Source organism: Salmo salar, chromosome ssa04 (assembly GCF_905237065.1).
Source record: "Salmo salar chromosome ssa04, Ssal_v3.1, whole genome shotgun sequence".
Taxonomy (NCBI): Eukaryota; Metazoa; Chordata; class Actinopteri; order Salmoniformes; family Salmonidae; genus Salmo; species Salmo salar.
The window spans coordinates 19,454,566-19,481,000 of NC_059445.1; the positions used below are offsets into that span (position 1 = coordinate 19,454,566).

General features: G+C 42.1%; 3 protein-coding genes across 7 annotated transcripts in view; 2 read left to right on the forward strand and 1 right to left on the reverse strand.

Annotated features, from left to right (window-relative positions):
- The window catches only part of LOC106602512 (zinc finger protein 69 homolog), a 506,109-nt gene that overhangs the window by 143,478 nt on the left and 336,196 nt on the right, over positions 1-26,435 (forward strand). The gene's annotated exons all lie outside the window — the stretch shown is intronic.
- Positions 1-26,435, forward strand: part of LOC106602418 (zinc finger protein 500-like) — a 133,216-nt gene that overhangs the window by 73,428 nt on the left and 33,353 nt on the right. The window lies entirely within an intron of this gene.
- Positions 9,448-26,435, reverse strand: part of LOC106602408 (zinc finger protein 3) — a 30,760-nt gene continuing 13,772 nt past the window's right edge. Inside the window, exons 1-3 of one of the 3 annotated variants that reach the window (XM_045717555.1) lie at positions 20,833-21,727; positions 19,885-20,015; positions 9,448-13,162 (exon numbers count right to left, since the gene is read on the reverse strand). In XM_045717555.1, coding sequence (XP_045573511.1) covers positions 11,867-13,162; positions 19,885-20,015; positions 20,833-20,857 — 1,452 coding nt within the window. In that variant the 5' untranslated portion in view covers positions 20,858-21,727 and the 3' untranslated portion in view covers positions 9,448-11,866. Of the gene's footprint in view, positions 13,163-19,884; positions 20,016-20,832; positions 21,728-26,435 lie in introns of those variants that run through there. The other 2 variants (XM_045717554.1, XM_014195025.2) reach the window with 2 other exon arrangements.

Sequence of the window (26,435 nt, forward strand, 5' to 3'; positions counted from 1 at the left end):
AAATGGCATACAGTATGTAGTATATAGTCATTAAGTATGTAGCATACAATATTTTGGTATGGATATTCAAACACAGATCTGGATTAATTTTTTTGTACAAAAAAAAATGTTTTTCACTTTGACCCCTTTTCTTCTCAATTTCATGGTATCCAATTGGTAGTTACAGTCTTGTCTCATCGCTGCAACTCCCATATGGACTCGGGAGAGGCGAAGGTTGAGAGCCGTGCGTCCTCCGAAACACAACACAGCCAAGCCGCACTGCTTCTTGACACAATGCTCTCTTAACCTGGAAGCCAGCTGCACCAATGTGTCGGACCTGGCCCGCCACAGGAGTTGCAAGTTCGCGATAGGACTAGAACATCCCTGCCGGCCAAACCCTTACCTAACCCGGACGACGCTGGGCAAATTGTGCGCCACCCCATGGGTCTCCCGTCGTGGCCGGCTGCGACAAAGCCTGGACTCGAACCAGGATCTCTAGTGGTCCAGCTAGCGATGCAGTGCCTTAGGCCACTGCGCTACTCGGGAGGTCCCTCCCGTACAGATTTCTTTGTAAAAATGTCTCCCCTTACTACTTTTCATCCCATTGCCTCTGCCAGCAATGTAACCCATTTTCCCTAATCAATATTTACATTTCTCCTCTAATTAACTGCACCTGTATATCCACAATATTATTTTTCACTGCTTTCTTTGCTATTATATTAACTCCTGTATGAGTAGGAATCCAACAAAACTGAACAACAGCGTCATTACTTCTACAAATGAATCCTCTTGTTCTGATTTTCCAGATCTTAAACTACACAAAACTGATGCAGAGTCCAAACATATTACTACTCTTCTTGGTTGCACCTCCTCTATCTGTTGCAATCCAACAATCACAACCATTTCCGTTGAATATACAGATAAAGTAATTTATTTTCTTCAATCAGGCTAAGATCAACATATGGTCTTGTATAAAGCCACGGTTGCACATGTCCTATTGCCACAGATGGCCCTATAACAAAGGTCCCCGTGTCTATATTCATCAACCCCTTTCCGAATCTCTGGTGCTCCCTCTTTTGATATTGTTCCTATTCCCAGCAGTCTTCCAATACTGCCAGCGTAGTATCTACAGGCTATCAACCTCTTAAGGATTTTCACCGAAAATGAGATACTCAAATCTAACTGCCTGTAGCTCAGGACCTGAAGCAAGGATATGCATATTCTTGATACCATTTGAAAGGAAACACTTAGAAGTTTGTGGAAATGTTAAATTAATGTAGGAAAATAACACATCTGGTAAAAAAGTTTTGTTTTGTTTGTACCATCATCTTTGAAATGCAAGAGAAAAGCCATCATGTATTATTCCAGCCTGGGAGTAATTTAGATTTTGGCCACAAGATGGCAGCAGTGTATGCAAAGTTTTTAGACTGATCCAATGAACCATTGCATGTATTCAACATTTTGTTTCAAGACTGCCCAAATGAGCCAAATTGGTTTATTAATACATTTACGTTCCTAACTGTGCACTCTCCTCAAACAATAGCATGATATTCTTTGACTGTAATAGCTACTGTAAATAGGACAGTGCAGTTAGCTTAAATTCTTGTTAATCTTTCTGCCAATATCAGATATGTCCTGAGAAATGTTCTTGTTACTTACAACCTCATGCTAATCACATTAGCCTACATTAGCTCAACCTCTACAGGACCCACCGATCCTGTAGAGGTTAACTCGTCTAAGGGATAGTGGTATTTCTCAATAATCTACTTGTAAAGCCTCAACTGGTGTAGTTTTAAAAGGCACCATCATACATACTGCGTGCCCTTGCTTGCATCAAATTGCAACAGCAATGTAATAGCCACTGAACCAAATACAACGCACCCATAGTTAGACGATCTGATCAAAGTATGATAAATATTCACTAAAGATTAGCGTCAGCGCAACGACTGGAAGTCTATGGGTATCTACTAGCATGCTAGCGGATACCCATAGACGCTAATTTGCATTGGCTCGCGAAACTACCTCTAACTTCCTTCATACTGAACAGAGACATAGAAATGGTATCCACAAGTTCCTCTGATGCTGAGGAAGTAGATAAAGCGCCTCATAGCTAAAATCCTGAAGTATCCCTTTATCCTTAAAGTTAAACCACCCAAAAATGATCTTTTGGTATTTGTTTTATTAGTCCATTGTTGACATAGTCCCAAAATATTTTGCTTGTCAGCAATCAAAATTATCAAGTTTTGTAACTTTCAAAATACAGAAATCATCCATGTATGATGCATTTTGCAAAGGTAAGAATCTCTGGATTAACTATCCAATGTTAGCTAAATGTTCTTTAAATTGACAATTCTGTGAACTGTCTGTTGCAAGTTTCAAATTGACACAATACCTGTTAGCAATGGTAGGAGCTTGCAGGGATTTGTAGTTTTGCATGATGTCTACTTTGATGCTAATTAGCATTTTAGAAATCAGAGTAAATAGAGCCGAATATATTGATAAAAGTTACCTTGTCTGAGAGAAATGTACATGGTTATCATGCCTACACTGGAAGCCCTTAATTTAAGTGTTTCTAAAATCCCCTATGGGAAAAATGGTGGAAAAACAATTGGAACCATTTCCCTGTTTGACCGCTAGGTTTTATGGGCATTATGACACTTCCACTTTGGGGCTCTATAGTCTCAAGGCTTAAAAATCCTTATTTAACCTGTCTCCTTCCCATTATCTACAGTGATTCAAGTGGATTTAACAAGTGACATCAATAAGGGATAATAGCTTTCACCTGGTCAGTCTCATTGAAAGAGCAGGTGTTCCCAATGTTTTGTACACTCAGTGTGCATGGGCTGTGTGCTTTTTCTGCTGATGTATCCAAATGTATCTCCTCTCTGAGAACCTCTTCCTGCATGCGTACAGGCGAGTAGTCTCTCCTGTGTGGACCTTCAGGTGCATCTTCAGCTGGTACTGGCGGGAGAACCTCTTCTCAAACTGGGGGCAGCTGTAGGAATGCACCATGTAGACCCTCTGGTGCCTCGTCAGGGTGCCAGCCTCAAATCCAATCAAATTGTATTTGTCACATGCGTCGAATACAAAAAGGTGTAGACCTTACAGTGAAACGCTTAACCAACAATACTGCTAAGAAAAATAAAAGTTAAGAAAATATTTACTAAATAAACTTACGTTACAGCCTTATTCTAAAAATGATTACAGATATTTTTCACTCAATACCCCATAATGAGAATGCAAAAACGGGTTTTTATATCACATTTAAATAAGTATTCATAACCCTTTACTCAGTACTTTGTTTAAAGCACCTTTGGTAGCGATTACAGCATCGACTCGTCTTGGGTATGACACTACAAGCTTGGCACTAGACGTCGACCGATTAATCGGAATGTCTGATTAATTAGGGCGGATTTCAAGTTTTCATAACAATCGGAAATCGGTATTTTTGGACTCCGATTTGGCCAATTTTTTTTTTTAACACACCTTTATTTAACTAGGCAAGTCAGTTAAGAACACATTCTTATTTTCAATGATGGCCTAGGAACGGTGGGTTAACTGCCTTGTTCAGGGGCAGAACGACAGATTTTTACCTTGTCAGCTCGGGGATTCAATCTTGCAACCTTACGGATAACTAGTCCAACGCTCTAACCACCTGCTTTACATTGTACTCCACAAGGAGCCTGCCTGTTACACGAATGCAGTAAGAAGCCAAGGTAAGTTGCTAGCTAGCATTAAACTTATCTTATAAAAAAACAATCAGTCAATCATAATCACTAGTTGACTACACATGGTTGATGATATTACTAGTTTATCTAGCCTGTCCTGCGTTGCATATAATCGCTTAGGTACACATTGCTCCAATGTGTACCTAACCATAAACATCAATGCCTTTGTTAAAATCAATACACAGAAGTATATATTTTTAAACCTGCATATTTAGCTAAATGAAATCCAGGTTAGCAGGCAATATTAACCAGGTGAAATTGTGTCACTTCTCTTGCGTTCATTGCATGCATAGTCAGGGTATATGCAACATTTTGGGCTGCCTGGCTCGTTGCGAACTAATTTGCCAAAATTTTACGTAATTATGACATAACATTGAAGGTTGTGCAATGTAACAGGAATATTTAGACTTATGGATGCCACCCGTTAGATAAAATACGGAACGGTTCCGTATTTCACTGAAAGAATAAACGTGATAGTTTCCGGATTCGACCATATTAATGACCTAAGGCTTGTATTTCTGTGTGTTATGTTATAATTAAGTCTATGATTTGATAGAGCAGTCTGACTGAGTGATGGTAGGCACCAGCACGCTCGTAAGCATTCATTCAAATAGCACTTTCATGCGTTTTGCCAGCAGCTCTTCGCAATGCTTCAAGCATTGCGCTGTTTATGACTTCAAGCCTATCAACTCCCGAGATTAGGCTGGTGTAACCGATGTGAAATGGCTAGCTAGTTAGCGGGGTGCGCGCTAATAGCGTTTCAAACGTCACTCGCTCTGAGACTTGGAGTAGTTGTTCCCCTTGCCCTATATGGGTAACGCTGCTTCGAGGGTGGCTGTTGTCGGTGTTCCTGGTTCGAGCAAGGAGAGGGACGGAAGCTATACTGTTACACTGGCAATACTAAAGTGCCTATAAGATCATCCAATAGTCAAAGGTATATGAAATACAAATCGTATAGAGAGAGAGAGTCCTATAATAACTACAACCTAAAACTTCTTACCTGGGAATATTGAAGACTCATGTTAAAAGGAACCACCAGGTTTCATATGTTCTCATGTTCTAAGCAAGGAATTTAAACGTTAGCTTTCTTACATGGCACATACTGCACTTCTACTTTCTTCTCCAACACTTTGTTTTTGCATTATTTAAACCAAATTGAACATGTTTCATTATTTATTTGAGGTTAAATAGATTTTGATGTATTATATTAAGTTAAGTGTTCATTCAGTATTGTTGTAATTGTCATTATTACAACAAAAAAATAAAAAATGTCAGATTAATCTGTATCGGCTTTTTTTGGTCCTCCAATAATCAGTATCGGCGTTGAAAAAAAATCATAATCGGTCGAACTCTACTTGGTACACCTGTATTTGGGGAGTTTCTCCCATTCTTCTCTGCAGATCTCAAGCTTTGTCCAGTTGGATGGGCAGCGTTGCTGCACAGCTATTTTCAGGTCTCTCCAGAGATGTTAGATTGGGTTCAAGTCCGGGCTCTGGCTGGGACACTCAAGGACATTCAGAGACTTGTCCCGAAGCCACTCCAGCGTTGTCTCAGCTGTGTGCTTAGGGTCCTTGTTCTGTTGGAAGGTGAACCATCGCCCCCAGTCTGAGGTCCTGAGTGCTCTGAAGCAGGTTTTCATCAAGGATTGCTCTGCACTTTGCTCTGTTCATCTTTGCCTCGATCCTGACTAATCTCCCATGCCCTGCCGCTAAAAAACATGCCCACAGCATGATGCTGCCACCAACATGCTTCACCGTAAAGATGGTGCCAGATTTCATCCAGAGGTGACGCTTGGCATTCAGGCCAAAGAGTTCAATCTTGGTTTCATCAGGCCAGAGTCCTTTAGGTGCCTTTTGGCAAATTCCAAGCAGGCTATCATGTGCCTTTTACTGAGGAGTGGCTTCCGTCTGGCCACTCTACCATAAAGGCCTGATTGGTAAAGTGCTGCAGAGATGGTTGCCCTTCTAGAAGGTTCTCCCATCTTCACAGAGGAACTCTGGAGCTCTGTCAGAGTGACCATCGGGTTCTTGGTCCCCTCCATGACCAAGGCCCTTCTCCCCCGATTGCTCTGGCCGAGCGCCCAGCTCTTGGAAGTGTCTTGGTGGTTCCAAAATTCTTCCATTGAAGAATGATGGAGGCCACTGTGTTCTTGGGGACATTCAATGCTGCAGACATTTTGGTACCCTTCCCCAGATCTGCGCCGACACAATTCTGTCTCGGAGCTCTACGGACAATTCCTTCGACCCCCATGGCTTGGTTTTTGCTCTGACATGCACTGTCAACTGTGGGAACTTATATAAACAGATGTGTGCCTTTCCAAATCATGTCCAATCAACTGAATTTACCACAGGTGGACTCCAATCAAGTTGTAGAAACATCAAGGATGATCAATGAAAACAGGATGCACCTGAGCTCAATTTCGAGTCTAAGCAAAGGGTCTGAATACTTATGTAAATAAGGCATCTTATTTTTCATTTAATACATTTTAGAATAAAGCTGTAATGTAACAAAATGTGGAAAAGGGGAAGGGGTCTGAATACTTTTCAGAGGCACCATATACATGACTGGGAATACAGATATGCATCTGTTGGTCACAGATACCTTAAAAAAAGTAGGGGCGTGTGGATGAGAACCAGTATCTGCTATGACCACCATTTGCCTAATGCAGCGAGACACATCTTCTTTGCATAGAGTTGATCAGGCTGTTGATTGTGGCCTGTGGAATTTTGTCCCACTCCTCTTCAATGGCTGTGCGAAGTTTCTGGATATTGGCAGGAACTGGGTACTTATGTAAATACGGTATCCGTTTTTTATTTGTAATAAATTAGCAAGCATTTCTAAACCTGTTTTCGCTTAGTCATTATGGGGAATTGTGTGTAGATTGATTGCTTTTTTATTTTTTTTAATCCATTTTTGAATAAGGCTGTTACGTAACAAAATGTAGAAAAAGGGAAGATGTCTGAATACTTTCCAAATGTACACTGTATGTACGGTCACTGTGGGGACGCGGTCATCGATCAAGCTGCTCCAAGGAGTTGGATAGTTTTAACTTCCCAACAGCAGCGGCTCACTTTCAGCAGGCCAAGATCCTCCGCAAACGCACCTAAAATTAGGCTACAAGCAAATAATTGTGTTCGTCAGGCTCGATCCTAGCAGTTCTGCTGCCGCCCTAAGCAAGATCAACATATGCCTTCCCTGTGTCATGTATAGTATAAAGATTCGTAATGGATTGAGACTACAGTAGAGTAATGTGTATCATGCGCAATTGGTGCATTTCAGTTGAGCTTGTTCAGTAGCACTTGGAAACGAAACATCGTTGCCAACTATACCCATCGGAGTTACAATGTTGCAATCACTAGGCCCACAACTACCTATAGTAGGAAACAGAGTTGTTATCAATAAGCCACATATCACACGACACGAGTCATGACTATAGTTAAAATTAAAATAAAACATCCTCCAGTAGAACTGTTTTGTTATTTATTAAATTTAGTATTCATACAAATAGCTAAGGCAAGATTATTTGCAAATTATATTATACAAATACTCTATTTTGAAGTTTTATTACTGTGTAGGTAAATTGTTCTTCTAAATCTTTTTCTTAAAAAAAAAAAAATGATATTCCCTTATGATTTTTAGCAGGGATGAAACCGCAACGGGCAATGTTTTGCTTTTCAATAAACCTGTCATGTTGGTATAAGAACATCATTTTACTTTATTACAACTTTACAGGCTAACATGCTGACCACACCGCTTGTGTCCGTGCGCTGCAAAATAAATGTACACATGTTATTCAATCATTGAACCCACACTGCTCGTGAGTGTCTGCGTTGCCAGGCGCTACAATAGAAATAGGTTCTATTTGTGACGCTCAGCTCGCTGCAAGTCTGGCCTCTCCCATCTCCTCATTGGTGTTGTGGAGCATATACCCACGTGGGTGATTGAAAGATGAACTGACGTCCACACTCCAGTTGGTTGTAGTAATGCAGTAAAGTTAGTTGCCAACTGCCATATAAAGTCCAAAGAAGAAGAAGCCTGAAGGAGGAGCGATGACTTGACACAAACTGTTTACCCTTTTATCTGTGGATTAATTGTTAGAGTAGAGGACCTTGTGCATTTCAGGTAAATGAACAACCCAATTTTTATATCCCAGGACAAATTAGCTAGCAACAGCAAGCTAGCTAGCTAAATTGCCATAAATGTTTAATGCTTTTCAACCTGTCCCCAACTTAATATAATTAGTTCAGAGTTTGTTTTTACATTTTAACCTGCGTGTCCTGATCGTGTCTGGTGTGTGGGTACAACATCAACATGCGCATCCGGATTGGTTAGTATGTAAGATTCATTAAAATCAGGTCAATGTGATTTTGAGGTCCATGGGTGGACGCCTAAATGCGTTACGCACCCAATGCATATGAATGTCGGGTAAATTAAAATCTTGCTGGTCACGTTGTCCGGCGCCAAACGGAAACCCTGGACCAGGACCCCCCCCCTTCCTTATTTAGGCACCCTTCAGAGTATACACCAGAGGTAGGACCAAGTCACTATTATTCGAGTCACAAAGCAGTCTCAAATTATAAAGTACAACAAGTCGAGTCAAGTCCAAGTCGTGCATTCTAAGAGCAAGTCAAGTCACAAGTTATTTCAAGTCACGTTTATTAAACAAATACATTTTAAATACACCAAATACGCATACACTGAACAAAATATATAAATGCAACATGTAAAATGTTAGCCCCATGTTTCATGAGCTGAAATAAAATATCCCAGAAATTGTCCAGATGCACAAAGGTAATTTCTCAAAAATGTTGGCCACAAATTCATTTAGATCCCTTATAGTGAGCATTTATCTTTTGCCAAGATAATCCATCCACTGGACAGGTATGGCATCTCAAGAAGCTGATTAAACAGCATTGTCATTACACAGGTGTACCTTGTGCTGGGACAAAAGGCCACTCTAAAATGTGAAGTTTTGTCACACAACACAATGCCACAGATGTCTCAAGTTGAGGGTGTGTGCAATTGGCATGCTGACTGCAGGAATATCTACCAGAGCCGATGCCAGATAATTGAATGTTAATTTCTCTACCATAAGCCACATCCAACGTTGTTTTAGAGAATTTGGCAGTACATCCAACCGGCCCCAAAACCACAGACTACGTGTATGGTGTCGTGTGGGCGAGCGGTTTGCTGATGTCAACGTTGTGAACTGAGTGCCCCCCATGGTGGTGGTGAGGTTATGTTATGGGCATGCATAAGCTACAGACAACGAACACAATTGCATTTTATCGATGGCAATTTGAATACACAGAGATACCGTGACGAGATACCGAGGCCCATTGTCATGACATTCATCCGCCGCCATCACCTCATGTTTTAGCATGATAATGCACGGCCCCATGTTACTTGATCTGTACACAATTCCTGGAAGCTAAAAATGTCAGTTCTTCCATGGCCTGCATACTCACCAGACATGTCATCCACTTAGCCATGTTTGGGATGCTCTGGATCAATGTGTTCGACAGCATGTTCCAGTTCCCGCCAATATCCAGCAACTTCGCACAGCCATTGAAGAGGAGTGGGACAACATTCCAATCAACAGCCTGATCAACTCTATGCAAAGGCGATGTGTCGCGCTGCATGAGGCAAATGGTGGTCACAGCAGATACCGACTGGTTCTCATCCACGCCCCCAATTTTTTTTTAAGGTATCTGCGACCAACAGATGCATATCTGTATTCCCAGTCAAGTGTATATATATTTTTTTTTTTGTAGATTTTTTTAAGGAACTCAGTCCGGCTTTAAACTTACTCTTGAAAGTTGTAATAGAACTCACTAAGGTGCAATTTCAAAATTGGGTTGTGCATCATAAGTTCCTCTCGTCATTGCATACCATAGAGAGATTTATAACTTGTCAGAAATGTCCAGATCAACTAGCCCATGTCAGCTAATGTTTTTTTTTAAGTAGGTGTTTTAGCCCATTCAGCTCCCGTTTAACCCAATCAAAGCTCTTCTGTCCTGGCACCCCAATGGTGGAACCAGCTTCCCCCTGAAACTAGGACAGCAGAGTCCCTGCTCAACTTCCAAAAACATCTGCAACCCTGCCTCTTCAAAAGAATATATTAAATTAACCCCCCCACCAATATTTATTTACTTTGGCTACTAGGACTGACTTTGCTGAGAACTACTTTGAGGGAAATTGTATTTGCTACGACTGCAATGTGGTTCTAATCCAGCCATTTTAAAACGAATTAACTAATTGTAAGTCACTCTGGATAGGAGCTCCTGCTAAATTACTAAAATGTAATGTCTCAACAAAATATCTGCATGAACTTCATAAACGGCATTCATTCTATCAATAAAAGTGTCTTGGGAACAATGTCAATAGTTGAATGGAAGTAATTAAACTGGCACTTGTGAAGATATAGCCTACACAGTACAAACACAATATCTAACAGACTTTTTAGGCTTATATATGCGTTATACAGTGCCTTCAGAAAGTATTCATACCCCTTGACTTATTCCACATTTTGTTGTGTTACAGTCAGAGTTCAAAATGGATTCAAAATTGAATAATTCCCCTCACCCATCTACAGACAATACCCCATAATAAAAGTGAAAACATGTTTAGACATTTTAGCTAATTTATTGAAAATGAAATACAGAAATTGACAAGTATTCACACCCGAGTCAATACTTTGTAGAAGCACCTTTGGCAGCGATTAGAGCTGTGAGTGTTTCTGGGTAAATCTCTAAGAGCTTTCCACACCTGGATTGTGCAAATGTGCCTATTATTCTTTAAAACAATTATTCAAGCTCTGTCAAATTGATTGTTGATCATTGCTAGACAACCATTTCCAGGTCTTGCCTTAGATTATCAAGTAGATTTAAGTCAAAACAATAACTCAGCCAGTACAGGCTTCCTTTTCACTCTGTCAATTAGGTTATTATTGTGGAGTAACTACAATGTTGTTGATCCATCCTCAGTTCTATCACAGCATCACAGCCATTAAACTCCGTTTTAAAGTCACCATTGGGCCTCCCGAGTGGCGCCGTGGTCTATGGCATCGCAGTGCTAGCGTGCCACTAGAGATTCTGGGTTCAGCCGGTCGCGACCGGTAGACCCATGGGGCGGTGCACAATTGGCCCAACGTCGTCCAGGTTATAGGAGGGTTTGCCTGGGACAAGGATGTCCTTGTCCCATCGTGCACTAGCGACTCCTGTGGCGGGCCGGGTGCAGTGCACCCTGACAGTCACCAGGTGCACTCCGTTTCCTCCGACACATTGGTGGGCTGGCTTCCGGGTTAATTGGGCATTGTGTCTAGAAGCAGCGCGGCTTGGTTGGTTGTGTTTTGGAGGACGCACGGCTCTCGACCTTCGCCTCTCCCGAGTCCGTACGGGAGTTGCAGTGATGAGACAATTGGATACCACGAAAAAGGGGTAAAAGTATTAAAATTAATAATTTCAACATTGGTCTCTTGGTGAAATCCCTGAACGGTTTCCTTCCTCTCCGGCAACTGAGTTAGGAAGGACATCTGTATCTTTGTAGTGACTGGGTGTATTGATACACCATCCAAAGTGTAATTATTAACATCACCATGCTCAAAGGGATATTCAATGTCTGCTTTTTATTTTTACCCATCTACCAATAGGTGCCCTTCTTTACGAGGCATTGGAAAACCTCCCTGGTCTTTGCGGTTGAATCGGTGTTTGAAATTCACTGCTCGACTGAGGGACCTTACAGATAAATGTATGTGTGGGGTACAGAGATGAGGTAGTCATTCAAAAATCACGTTAAACACTTATTGCACACAGAGTGAGTCCATGCAACTTGTTAAGCACATTTTTACTCCTGAACGAAGGGGTTGAATACTTTTCAGCTTATCATTTATTATTAAATTTGTAAAAAGACAATCAATTTAATCAATTTTAAATTCAGGCTGTAACACAACATTTGGAGAAAGTCAAGTAATGTGAATACTTTCTGAAGGCAGTGTATATCACACAATGTCTGGATGCAATATTCTACCCAGGAATATCCAACACTGAAATATGTTACTATTCCAAATGCATCTGTGGATTTTTTTAGCTGACAGTAAAAAGTAATCTTTGACTTTAATCTAAATGTTAGAAGCTATCGAGCAGAATGGTTACTTTATGTTATACAGCGGAATGTTTTTTCTGCTGGTGTGTCCTGAGGTAGCTCCTCTCTGAGAACCTCTTCCCACAGTGCATACAGGTGAATGGCCTCTCTCCCTCGTGGACCTTCAGGTGCATCTTCAGGTTGCCAGCCAGGGCAAAGCGCATGTGACACTGGGTACAGCTGAAAGGTTTTTCCCCTGTGTGGACCCTCTGGTGCCTCTTCAGGTCACCAGCCTGGGAGAACCTCTTCTCACACTGGGGGCAGCTGAAGGGTTTTTCCCCTGTGTGGACCCTCTGGTGCCTCTTCAGGTGGTCCTGGCGGGAGAACCTCTTCTCACACTGGGTACAATTGAAGGGATTCTCCCCTGTGTGGACCCTCTGGTGGATCTCCACCTTCTGGAGGCAGCTGAAGCCTTTGTTACAGAACATGCAAAGGAACCGCTTCTCTTTACTATTGCCTGATGCTGCTCCCCCTCCCCGAACCTTGTCTCTAGCCCTGTCGTTGGAGTTAAATACCTGATCGAAAAAGACGCGGCCATGTGAATCGGAAGGTGCCATCGACGTGGACACTGGGTCGCGATCCCTGAACACGTGTGAAGGGGAGTGGGTCGCGACATTTAGACTGGTCTCTAACCCATCCCTGCAGTCTAAGAAGTCACTGGTGTTGCCCTGCGAGTATCCTTTCCATATAGGAGTCTCGTCTGCATTACATGTCAGAGGAGCGTCGCCTTCCACTTTCACCTCATCTATCACTATAACCTCCCCTTTCTTATCTAGGCACTCTTCAGAGCATACGCTACTACTGAATGGGTTCCAGTCCCCTCTAGACAGATCAGTCTGTGTCTCTAATACCAAGGGCATGATGCCAGGGTCCATCTCTGTCGTATAAGAACGAGACAGATCATTACCAGTCTCTAATGCATCACTTGAGTCTTGATGGGAATGAACTGTCCTTGGGCTCGAGTTTTCATAAAGTAAATATTTTGAGTCAGGAGCAGGAGAACAGCCCAGTCTCCCCAGCAACAGTCGCTCTGGGTCTGATCCGTGGTCAAATCCTGTGTGTAAGAGCCTGTGTGTCTCGGTGTCTGTCTCTGACTTGAGGACGGCGTTCAGTGTTCCACTGACCTCCGTGATGCTGGGTCGGGTCCTGGGCTGGGGCGTGGTGGCAAGGTCCACCATGGCTACAGGGGGCGCCACTCCAGCCGCTGCTCCAGCATGGATGTCTCTGCTGTGTTGTGGGTCCTCCTCTCCTTCAGTCCTCTCCTGCTTGACCAAAGACGATGCTCCAGGACCTACAGCCTCTGCATCCGCAGGCTGACACAAAAGAGATGATTATTATCGGTAAAGGAGTTGAATTCGATAACAATGTCATAGGGAAGTCTCACAAGCTCCCCTATGGCAGATACATTAGGATGTACATGTAAGCAAATTGGGATATGTATGTGGCATATGTTCTAGGATTCATCCGATAGCATTGAGCAGCGAGTTGTGCCAGGAAAATTATTCTGGGGCCCGTAGTATTTCCTGATCTGGTAACCTAACCAGGTAAAAGTCAGGACCTTATACGGCCTGGGGTGATTAATCTGTAGTAAAAAGGTTTAATATAGGCTATGATGGGACTAAAGTTTTTCTAATCAGGTCACATTTCATGTTTTGTGTGGACCCCAGGAAGAGTAGCTGCTGCTCTGTCCAGCACTCTGATGTGGACAGAGAAATTGTGAGCAAGTTGACAAATCAGTGTATGAGAACTGTCAATTTTCTATAATGCCTGATACAAGAAGATAGTCATTCTTGAATGTGCATTATGCATGGTTCTGGTTAAATTGGTAACATAGGGGAAATTTTATAGACACTCTTGAAAGCCAGATCAGTGATTACTGCACAAAAAGCAGGTTCAACTATTTTGATAAAACAATATATTATTTGTGGGTCTTATGGTTGTGGAAGGCTTATATTTAGCCTAGGTATAATTTCACAAGCCCTGAATTCATTAGATTATTTCTGACTGCTTAAAATCCAGCGTATTTGACCATTAAATTGTACAACAAAGCTTATTTAGAGAACCTTTTTAACAATGAGATACAGTGCATTCGGAAAGTATTCTGACCACTTGACTTTTTCCACATTGTTACAATATAGTCTTATTCTAAAATGGATTAAATAAAATGAAAAACTAATTAAATCTACACACACTACCCCATAATTATAAAGTGAAAGTGTTTCCATTGATCATCCTTGAGATGTTTCTACAACTTGATTGGAGTCCACCTGTGGTAAATTCAATTGATAGGACATGATTTGGGAAGGCACACACGTCTATATAAGGTCCCACAGTTCATGTCAGAGCAAAAACCAAGCCATGAGGTTGAAGGAAAGGTCCGTAGAGCTTCGTGTCGAGGCACAGATCTGCTGTCAGGAGCATTGAAGGTCCCCAAGAACAGTGGCCTCCATTCTTAAATGGAAGAAGTTTGGAACTACCAAGACGCTTCCTAGAGCTGGCCGTCCAGCCAAAATGAGCAATCGAGGGAAAAGGGCCTTGGTCAGGGAGGTGCCCAAGAACCCGATTGGTTTGTCTGACAGAGCTCCAGAGTTCCTCTGTGGAGATGGGAGGACCTGCAGCACTCCACCAATCAGGCCTTTATGGTAAAGTGGCCAGACAGAAGCCACTCCTCAGTAAAAGGCACACAACAGTCCGCTTGGAGTTTGCTAAAAGGCACTTAAAGACTCTCGGACCATGAGAAGCAAGATTCTCTGGTCTGATGAAACCAAGATTGAACTCTTTGGCCTAAATGCAAAGCATCACGTCTGGAGGAAACCTGCCACCATCCCTACGGTGAAGCATGGTTGCGGCAGCATCATGCTGTGGGGATGTATTTCAGCGGCAGGGACTGGGAGACTAGTCAGGATTGAGTGAAAGATGAACAGAGCAAAGTACAGAGATCCTTGATGAAAACCTGCTCCAGAGCGCTCAGGACCTCAGACTGGGGCAGAGGTTCACCTTCCAACAGGAGAACAATCCTAAGCACAAAGCGAAGACGCAAAGGGGTTGCTTTGGAACAAGTCTCCTTGAGTGGCCCAGACAGAGCCCAGACTTAAACCTGATCTAACATCTCTAGAGAGACCTGAAAACATCTGTGCAGAGATGCTACCCATCCAACCTGACAGAGCTTGTAAGGATGTGCAGAGAGGAATGGGAGAAACTCCCCAAATACAGATGTGCCATGCCTGTAGCATCATACCCAAGAAGACTCAAGGCTGTAATTGCTGCTAAAGGCGCTTCAACAAAGTATTAACCTGTCTGGGCTAGGGGGCAGTATTTTCACGGCCGGATGAAAAACGTACCCAATTTAAACAGGTTACTACTCTGGCCCAGAAACTAGAATATGCATATTATTAGTAGATTTGGATAGAAAACACTCTGAAGTTTCTAAAACAGTTTGAATGGTGTCTGTGAGTATAACAGAACTCATATGGCAGGCAAAAACCTGAGAAAATTCCAAGCAGGAAGTGGGAAGTCTGAGAATTGTAGTTCTTTTGATTCTCTATCGAAGCTACAGTGTCTGTGGGGTGACGTTGCACTTCCTAAGGCTTCCATTGGCTGTCTAAAGCCTTCAGAAAGTGGTTTGAGCATTTTCCTGTCACTGGGCAGATAATAGGAGCTCAGTTTCTGAGTGGACTGCCTGGCAACAAAGGGATTGGATATGCTCGGTCCCGCGAGCGCGCCCCTCCTTCTTCTTGAATGAATATGCCATTGTCCGGTTGGAATATTATCGCAATTTTACGTTAAAAATACCATAAAGATTGATTTTAAACAGCTTTTGACATGCTTCTAAGTACGGTAATGGAACATTATTTTCCGTCTCTCGTTCCGCGCTCGCGCGTTATCCTTTGGATAGTGACCTCAACGCACGAACAAAACGGAGGTATTTGTACATAAATATGGATTATTTAGAACAAAAACATTTCTTGTGGAAGTAGCAGTCCTGGGAGTGCATTCTGACAAAGATCAGCAAACGTAAGAGAATATTTCTAATACTAATTCTGAGTTTAGGTTGCCCCGAACTTGGCGGGTGTCTGAATTTCTCACCGTGATAGCTGAGCTATGTACTCAGAATATTGAAAAATGTGCTTTCTCCGTAAAGCTATTTTAAAATCTGACACAGCGGTTGCATCCAGGGGTAGTCTATCTATAATTCTTAAAATAATTGTTATATATGTTGTCAACGTTTATGATGAGTATTTTTGTAAATTGATGTGCACATTCACCGGACGTTTTGGTGGGAATACATTTTCTGAACATCACGCGCCAATGTAAAATGCTGTTTTTGGATATAAATATGAACTTTATCGAACAAAACATACATGTGTTGTGTAACATAATGTCCTAGGAGTGTCATCTGATGAAGATTGTCAAAGGTTAGTGCTTCATTTAGCTGTGTTTTGGGTTTTATTGACACATGTCCTTGCTTGGAAACTGGCTGTGTGATTATTTTTGTCTATGTACTCTCCTAACATAATCTAATGTTTTGCTTTTGCTGTAAAGCCTTTTTGAAAACGGACAATGTGGTTAGATTAACGAGAAGTTTCTTTTAAAATGGTGTAAAATAGTTGTATGTTTGAGAAAGTTGAATTATGACATTGTTTTAATTTTCCGCCCAGATATTTACTGTCTGTGTCCCGCAGTTGGGACGCTAGCGTCCCACCTAGCCCACAGAAGTTAAGTAAAGGGTCTGAATACCTATGTAAATGAGATTTCCAGTTTTTTTTTAAATGCATAAATGTCAGAAACCCTGTTTTTGCTTTGTCTTTATGGGGTATTATGTTAGATTGATGAGGGGGAAAATAACATTTAATACATTTTAGAATAAGGCTGTAACGTAACAAAATGTGGAAAAAGTGAAGCGGTCTGAATATTTTCTGAATGCAACTGTATATCGTGAATCGGCCCTTTAAGTTTGAAAAAAAAAAATGGATATGATTTTTAGGCCATATCGCCCAGCCATAGGTGGAATCCTATTACACCAGCTCCAACGCTTGTCGTATGTGGCAGGGCTTGCAGACGATAACGGATTACAAAGGGAATCCCAGCCGTGAGATGCCCAGTGTGATGCAGCACTCCCAAACGAGCGAAATGCCTTTTATGCTAGCTTCGAGGAATACAACACTGAGTCTTGCGTGAAAGCCCCTGTTGTTCCGGATGACTGTGTGACCCTGCGACTTAACACCTTACCTCTGCAACTGGATCCTGGACTTCCTGCCAGGCCAGCCCCAAGTGGTGAGGGTAGGCAACAACACCTCCGCCACGTTGACCTTCAAAACCAGGGCCCCTCAGCAGAGCTCTACACTGACCTTTTTTTACAAGGAGCACGTGTGAGCCTAAGATGAAAAATGTAAGAACACAAATATTTGCGGTAACAAGCAGTTATCTTTGTAGCAATGTTGCCAGTATGACAGTCATGAATCTGCAGGGCTCGACATTAACACTTGTCCTTTTGTCCGGGACAAGTAAAAAAATAAGTCCGACAAGAAAAATGTAGATGAGTTGTCCGAATGGACAAGTAAAAATAAACTCAATATCAGGACTACCTGGCCTGATGACTCCTTGCTGTCCCCAGTCCACCTGGTCGTGCTGCTGCTCCAGTTTCAACTGTTCTGCCTGTGGCTATGGAACCCGGACGCGCTACCTGTCCCAGACTTGCTGTTTTCAACTCTCTAGAGACAGCAGGAGCGGTAGAGATACTCTGAATGATTGGCTATGAAAAGCCAAATGACATTTACTCCTGAGGTGCGAACCTGTTGCACCCTCTACAACCACTGTGATTATTATTATTATTATTATTATTATTATTATTATTAGACCCTGCTGGTCATCTACAAACATTTGAACATCTTTGCCATGTTCTGTTATAATCTCCACCCGGCACAGCCAGAAGAGGACTGGACACCCCTCATAGCCTGGGTCCTCTCTGTTTCTTCCTAGATTCCGCCTTTCTAGGGAGTTTTTCCTAGCCACCGTGGTTCTACACCTGCATTGTTTGGTGTTTGGGGTTTTAGGCTGGGTTTCTGTACAGCACTTTGACATCAGCTGATGTAAGAATGGCTTTATAAATACATTTAATTGATTGACAGACATTGGCTTACCCAAACTACAACTCATGCTCCGTTTAGTTATTGGCTTCCTGGTAAGATCCAAATTTGATTAAGCCAAAAATATCTTTGTTTTTGTCAGAGGAGGCTGCTGAGGGAAGGACGGCTCATAATAATGGCTGGGACGGAGCGAATGGAATGGCATCAAATGCATGGAAACCATGTTTATTTTTTTTATATACACTTCCCCCCCTACCCTTATTAGAGTAAACTAACGGACAACAATAATTCTACTTACAGCCATTTCGTTCACATCTACGGTACCTGTAACTAAATAATTATACATATAATCCTAATTTCCTCTTTCTTCAAGTGCTAGATTATCACTCACAGCGGCCAATCCACCAGTCATTCTGAGTTTAACTCCAACCCTTCGATATCCACAGATTAACCCATCTTTCCCAGTATAATGCATTTTGCCATTTCCTTTTGCAATACATCCCTCCATTTTACTATGATGTCTTACGAGGGTCTTGAACCTCCCTATTTGTAACATTTCTACCGATAATTCCATAACAATAAATAGCTTACCCAACAGTATAATGATATTTCCTATTGACTGATGGTTTTTCAGATCCTGCAACAACAGTTTTAGGGTTTTAGTCCAGAATAATCAGAGACATTAAATAGCCACCGCTAAATAGTTAATTATTGAACTATCTGCAGTGACCCTATATTGCACTGACTATGCCAACGTGTCCCAAACTAGGGGTCGTGAATTAAAAACGGTGTCGCAAGAGAAACTATGAAATAAAATACGCTTGGTTCATAGAACCCGGGTTACGTCAGTAACCTCCGTTAGCCGCGGTTGTAATAAACTGAGCGGTTTCTGTTTCCTTCCTACAAATAAAATGTGGCTCTATATTTTGTACGGTTTAAGCTACAAAATATTATGACCCCCATCACTGAAAGATAAGACTCAGGAATACATATGTGTCTCCCTCTATAAATGCCCACAAGTCTCATTAGAACAGAGTGGACTAGACCAGTCACTAAATCAGACTGGTGGAGAAAGAACATCAATGATGATGTTCTTTTCTACACAGAAGAGCATACAAAATTATGGCCTGATGATTTTCTGAACTTCCCAATACCTTTCTGATCCCTTATTGAGGTCACTTGTTAAGGTATCGTGGTTTTCACCTGGTCAGTCCATGTCATGGAAAGAGCAGGTGCTCTTTATGCATTTTAGAACCCACTACCCCCGTCTCCCCATGAATGGTTTTGACCACTAACGAAGATTTCTTTTTTTTAATCCATGGCCCAGTGCTGCGGGTGAGTTGGATTTGCTCATTTTCAACCATTCCACTGATTCTAAATAGAAATCTCTACCCACCCGGGGGACCGGGCCAACCAAAACGAATACACGCTCCAAACATTAGGCTACCCATATTACCAGATCTTCTATTCTTTCTATTTCTATGGCGGATTTGCTTATGCGATTTAGATAATACATTGATATATAGCTAGCTGAAATTATATAGAGAACAAAGAATATAGCCATTTGATCATGTCTGTGTGCATATCCAAATATTAATCCTATATGGTTTCACTGGAATTATCAACAGGCAAGAATCAGACAAACGGCAACCCTCAACAATTCGTATAGGCACGGTTTAGCTGAGATTCAACTGTTGACAGGTAGTCTTTCTGAAATAATTATTTTCACCTAATAGTAGGCCTGTTAACTGAAATGGTGCTCACAACTTTCCTGTGTCAGTCTGAGGTTGAACCTAAAACGAGAACTTCCACTCTAGGACAGGAATTACTCGAAATTAGTGCGATAACTTCTTCCGAGGTGGCCCTTTAATAACGGAGTGAAGCCTTCCAGAAATAGATGGGGCACATTTGATGTACTGTAATGTTTTATGTTACACTATGACACTAACCTCTATCACGATAACATGCTGGGTTGAGGTTCCAGTCCCCTCATTTATAGCTATGGGTTGGTCATCTCTCCACGCGTTGTGTTCCGCTGGCTTCACAAAGCTCCTGTGGCCTCCAGTGAAATGTCCTTCACCTAGGAGTGTGATTGAAGGAAAGGGGTGGTTTAGTTAGGTACTGTCAATGCTCAGTGCTATATTGTACACTATTGACACTGTCTACAATTGGCAAGGACGCAAGGTAACACTTCTCATAATATCTTGATATCCTAATTTGATTATTTTCCATGCACCACTTTTTTTTTTTAATTGAGTATGACAATAGGAAATTCAATAAATCATGAAGCTGGTTAGAATATGATACTGTCTGTGTCCGAAATCCGGCTTGCCTACTACTTACTTAAACTGCCTACTAATCGTATAACATGCTACTTAGAACTTACTGGTTAGTACAAAAAGAATACAGTAAGCAACAAATACCAACATACTAGGCTAATCCACTTTTCTACATTAGATAGTGTGTCGATTCTGCCTGCTGTTGTTTTGAATGCAGAGAAGTTGGAAGTCTGAGATGTACTTGTTCTGAGTTGTTTTGAACGCGTCATCTAATTGCGATGTTTCCCGCCAATCGTTAATTTAGTAACTCATCCATATCAGCTGTTGTCAAACACACGTGAGTCTTACTCGAAAGTGAACGTTGATTTATACTAGATGAAAAGCCGACATGAGTATAACATACGGACACTCAAAGCATACTCAATTTTCGAAAATTCACATACTATAAAACTATTTTGGCATACCTAAAAGGCCTATTATTTAAAACGCAAATATATGTATTCGGACAAAGCAATTCTGTCGGTGCAAGAATACTTTTCTTAAATTGATCTTCCTGGTAAAATACAAACATTGTACAAGATGGATATCAGATGTATTGCATACTATCCAAAAACTAACCAAGTTCCAAATCTGGGTAACACATCTGAACACGAGCAGAGGATAACCGGGCGACAGGCCGCGCAGCCTCGGCATTCAGCAAAATGTACCTCTTGCTATTCCTCTGTATTCGTCGAGGATCTTGACACTATTGGGACGACTCGCGAGGACGCGCTCCCGTGATACCTTCAATTCCAGAAGCTGTAGTTTCCTCCGCAATGCCCTGTTTTCTTTCTGGCTTTGAGACATTTCCAAACGAAACACTGCATAGTCATCGTCAACGAGTTTACAGATCTCTACAACGGCTGCATTCGCTAGCACCTCCATAATGGATGCTATCTGAGTGTGAAAAACCACACCGTCACAGTTTGCCATGGTTAGCTAACGCGAATTAAACACAAACTGGGGGTAACGTTAAGTATGTGATGCTGTGCAGTTAAATTAGCAGTATTCCAGTGTGTTAATAAATGTCGAAATAACAATAAAAACCTTAACGTGGAAATTGTTATTGGTCACTTCCGTTTGTTTGGCGTCATAACTTAAAGGGTGTGGTTAAATGAAAAGGTCGTGCGCGCTGTTCTGTTAATTACGGTACAGCTTATTACGTTACACATCAAATCTCTTATGATCTGTATCTTTCAAGACGATAGGAGAAATTGATAATGAATACATTTATTCCATCTACATCACCTCAGTAAGATATATATTCAATTGTCCTTGTTCTATCCAATGTTTACTGTCTCTCTAAAATCAGGTATTTACACAAGCCTGTTTCAAATGTTAAATTAACAAAGGATTAATGAGGGGTATGTGGTTATTTACCCTCTTAGCACAAGACACTAAACATAACTACAGTGCATTCGGAAAGTATTCAGACCCCATGACTTTTGTCACATTTTGGTACGTTACAGCCATATTCTAAAATTGTTAATCTATTTTCCCCCTCAATCTACACAAAATACCAAAGCAAAAACAGGTTTAGGAATATTAGCACATTTATAACAAATAAAAAAACATTTATATAAGTATTTAGACCCTTTACTCAGTACTGTGTTGAAGCACCTTTGGCAGCAATTACAGCCTCAAGTCTTCTTGGGTATGACGCTACAAGCTTGGCACATCTGTATTTGGGGAGTTTCTCCCATTCTTCTCTGCACATCCTCAAGCTCTGTCAGGTTGGATGGGGAGCTTCACTCCACAGCTATTTTCAGGTCTCTCCAGAGATGTTTGATCGGGTTCAAGTCCGGGCACTGGCTGGGTCACTCAATGACATTCAGAGACTTGTCCCGAAGCCACTCCTGCGTTGTCTTGGCTATGTGCTTAAGTTTGTTGTCCTGTTGGAAGGTGAACCTTTGCCCCAGTCTGAGGTCCTGACCATGCTTCTCATGGTCAGAGTCCTTTAGGTGCCTTTTGGCAAACTCCAAGCGGGCTGTTATGTGCCTTTTACTGAGCAGTGGCTTCCATCTGGCCACACTACCATAAAGGCCTGATTGGTGGAGTGCTGCAGGGATGGTTGTCCTTCTGGAAGGTTCTCCCATCCCCACAGAGAAATTCTGGAGATCTGTCCGAGTGACCATCGGGTTCTTGATCACCTGCCTGACCAACGCCCTTCTCCCCAGATTGTTCAGTTTGGCCGGGCGCCTAGCTCTAGGAAGAGTCTTGGTGGTTCCAAACTTCTCCCTTTTAAGAATGACGGAGGCCACTGTGTTCTTGGGGACCTTCAATGCTGCAGAAATGTTTTGGTACCCTTCCCAAGATCTGTGCCTCGACACAATCCTGTCTCGGAGCTCTACGGACAATTCCTTCGACCTCATGGCTTGGTTTTTGCTCTGACATGCACTGTCAACTGTGGGATCTTTAATAGACAGGTGTGTGCCTTTCCAAATCATGTCTAATCAATTAATTTTCCACAGGTGGAGTCCAATCAAGTTGCAGAAACATCTCAAGCATGATAAATGGAAACAGAATGCACCTGAGCTAAATTTTGGGTCTCATCGTAAAGGGTCTGAATACTTTTTAAATTGTACTGTTTTTTATTTTTAATACATTTGCAAAAACACTTTTACAACTGTTTTCACTTTGCCATTATGGTGTATTGTGTGTAGAATGATGTGGGGGAAAATTTATTGAATCCATTTTAGAATAAGGTTGTGGCGTAACAAAATGTGGAAAAAGTCAAGGGGTCTAAATACTTTCCGAATGCATTGTACGTCAGCTACAGAAAGGTTCCCAGATGTCCTCTGTGTAAATCTCAAGACATACTGATACCATTTCTCCCCATTGTGGACACTCCTATGTCTGATAAGGCTACTCAGGAAGGAGAAGCTCTTGTAACATACTTTGCACTTGAAGGGCCTCTCCTTAGTGTCAACGGTCTGGTGCTTCTTCACATAGTTTGCCTCAGTAAAGCACTTCGCACACGTGGGGCAGGCGTATGGCTTGTCTGCTTCCGTCTTAACGCTCGGCCTCCCACCTTGTGACCCATTGACACCAGAGGTAGAAGCAGGAGTCACCGCCCTCAGGTGGTTAGTCTTTGAGCTCCCACCTTGATCTCTGGACATTGTTTGGGTGTTGTTGGGATTGTGTGTTGTGATATAAGCTAGGTACCTCTTGTGGTGAATGCCCATCCTTACCCTGTCTGCAGTACAAACCTCTCCCCGCAGTACATACAGGGGAACGGCCTCTCGCCCGGGTGGACCTTTAGGTACCTCTTCAGCTGGTGCTGGTGGGAGAACCTCTGCTCACAGTGCGGACAGCTGAACAGTTTCTCCCCTGTGTGGACCCTCTGGTGTCTCTTCAGGTGACCAGCCTGGGCGAAGTGCATATCACACTGGGTACAGATGAACGATCTCTCCCCTGTGTGCATCCTCTGGTGGATCTCCACCTGTTTGGGGAAACTGAAGGCTTTCCCACAGAACGAACACAAGAAGCGCTTCTCTTTGCCACCAGATCTGCTGATAGCGTTACTAATACTGTCATTTGTCAATGGGCTTGTGTAGCCATTTAGTGTTGAGGCACTGGCATTGTCGGAGTTCTGGTTTAACATTAGGAGAGTGAGGAGGACGAAGGCCAGGAAGTGTCTGTGATGTCACAGGGTCCATGTTCCAGTTGATAGATCCTATAGAAGGCAGGCTGAAGGCAGCACCTTTTAGGGGGTTATCCTGAGGAGTCATCAGTATCTCTGAATCAAAACTATAGGAGCAGGACGGAGCATCAGTAGCTGAGTCTGTCTGTTCTCTCTTGACTCACACCGACACCTCCCTGTCCTCGCAGACCAAATCTAGGCCTTGCCCTGGTCTCAGCAAGTCTGTTGTCATGGAGACTAAGTTCGGTTGTTGGTTTGTGTTCGACTGTCTGTTTCTGGTCGCGGTTAACAGTGTTGTTCCCCAGCCCAGCATTAAGGACGCTGTCCCTTCCATTGACCTCCACTATGTCGCCTCTGTTCCTGCCATGCTCAATGACGTTGTCCCCTGGGCCCTTGGCTGCACCCGTCTGGGTATCCAAGATGGCTCCCCAGTCTCCACTGTTAGCCTCCAGCCAACCACCTACAGGGAGAGGTTACAAAATAGATTTGACAAACATGCAGAGAACTCTACACATGGAGTTTATTTATTTTTTACCAGGTCAAGTTCATACATTATAATGTGTGTTTTTGTATTTAAACATAAGTTGTATTGATTTAATTTTATGAATGAAGAAAATAAAGAAATAATAATAGCCAGGTGCATCACTATTCCATTTGAAGATCTATTACTGTATGAAGGCTATATGTATTTCTCTCTTACCTTGCTCCCCCATCTTTAATCCACTCAGCAGATCAATGCTCTCTGGTCCATCTTCTATTGTCTCCTCTTTGACCAGCAGCAGATCAGGTTTCCCATCCTCCATGTCTACTGACTAAGAGATACAGAATGAGAGGATGTTGGATCAGGAAATCTGATATGAGCACCCTGCTATGAAGCACCTTCTGATTGGGCAATTAGAGATTGCTGTGAATACTATGCAAACAGGTCAATTTATTTGATTCTATGCAAACGTGTTCGTTGATTTGATTACTTGACACTCTTTAAGGGTTTGATAATTCAAAGGCATGGTCCCACACCTAAAATGTATCAAGACCTGGGCCCATATTTACAAAGAGTCTCAGAGTTCAAGTGCTGATCGTCCCCAGCTGTCTATATAGTCTAATTCATTATGATCTAAAAGGCAAAACTGATCCTAGATCAGCACTCCTACTCTGAGAGGCTTTGTGGATACGGGCCCTGACCTAATTCCATTTAGACAGTAGTTTACAGTGGACTCACCTCAGTGAGACTGTGTGTGGTCCTGTGTCGCTCAGCTGGTTCCTCTGTGGGTTCAGGAGGAGGTGTAGTCTGGTTGTCCTCCATGACCATGGTCCCCTCAGGGTTCCCCAGACCCTCCTCACACCCCTCCTCCTTCACCAGCAGCACCTCCAGACCCTCCTCCTCCTGGAAGAGACAGATGATACAGATTACACAGACATACACTCCCTCAGGTACGTACAAACAGATAATAAACACACTTTCAACATGGAGTGTTTACCCATCCCCACTATGTTTGAGTCCAATGCTGTAGTTACTGAATTACTTAATTGTTAAACCCATCATGGTGGACATAAAGATGTGGGTAAAAACAAGTAAGCTATGAAGTGAAAAGACAGACAAACCTGACTAAACCTTTTTGACGTGTCCAGGTGTTTGTTAGTGTGTTTGGTATGTGTAGGTATATTTAGTAAGTGTATATTGGTTATAAAGCGCTGTTGTATGTTTGCAGAATAGTGTGAGATCAGATGTGATGTATACTAAAGAGAGTCAATGAAAGTCTTAGAATGAAAAGTCCCATGTCTTTATTAAACAGAAACAAGTTTTAAATACTCCATATGAAAACCACACATACATCTCAACAAAAAAATCAGCAACGACACTTTTAATTCATTTTGTCATTAAAAGTGTCGTTTGGGGAAAAAAATTAGGTAGTTGAATGGAAGTAATGAAACATGCATTTGAGAACATCATATAGCATACAGCAGGGGTCTCCAACCTTTTCTAGCATGAGCTACTGAAAAAAATGGAACATGTCACAAGCCACTTTTTTTTCTAGCTTTCAAATAGGCACGTTCTTCTCTCCCCTGCAACTCTTCCCTGGGTCCTTATTGTATAAGAGAAAGTCGTGTTCTGTCAATATACCTGGTAAATTCATGGTTAATAAACAACTAGGGGGGCCCTATAAAATCAGATTTTTTTTCCCCAAAATTGTTTTTTTTGTTCTGCCTGGAAGAATATATTCCCCTTTAATTGCGCATCTGGCCCTTTAATTATGCGTCTAGCGATGGTTCTGTACTGCTGCTGCTCATTTCATGGCAAAGTTAGCAAATAACAAATAATAGATACAAACAAGTTCATATTTAATTGAAAAGGTTTTGGGGAAACTCAAAAGACAGTTATCACATCAACTGGCTACACACAGAGTGATAGACAAATGCCTGCACCACACAGAGGCAATATTGCTGAAAATGTATTGGGAGATAGTGTTAAATTTGGCTTTTTCATCCAATAGTGACTAACCAGGGGTGGATAATGTCAATACAGTGTTGATTAGATAGT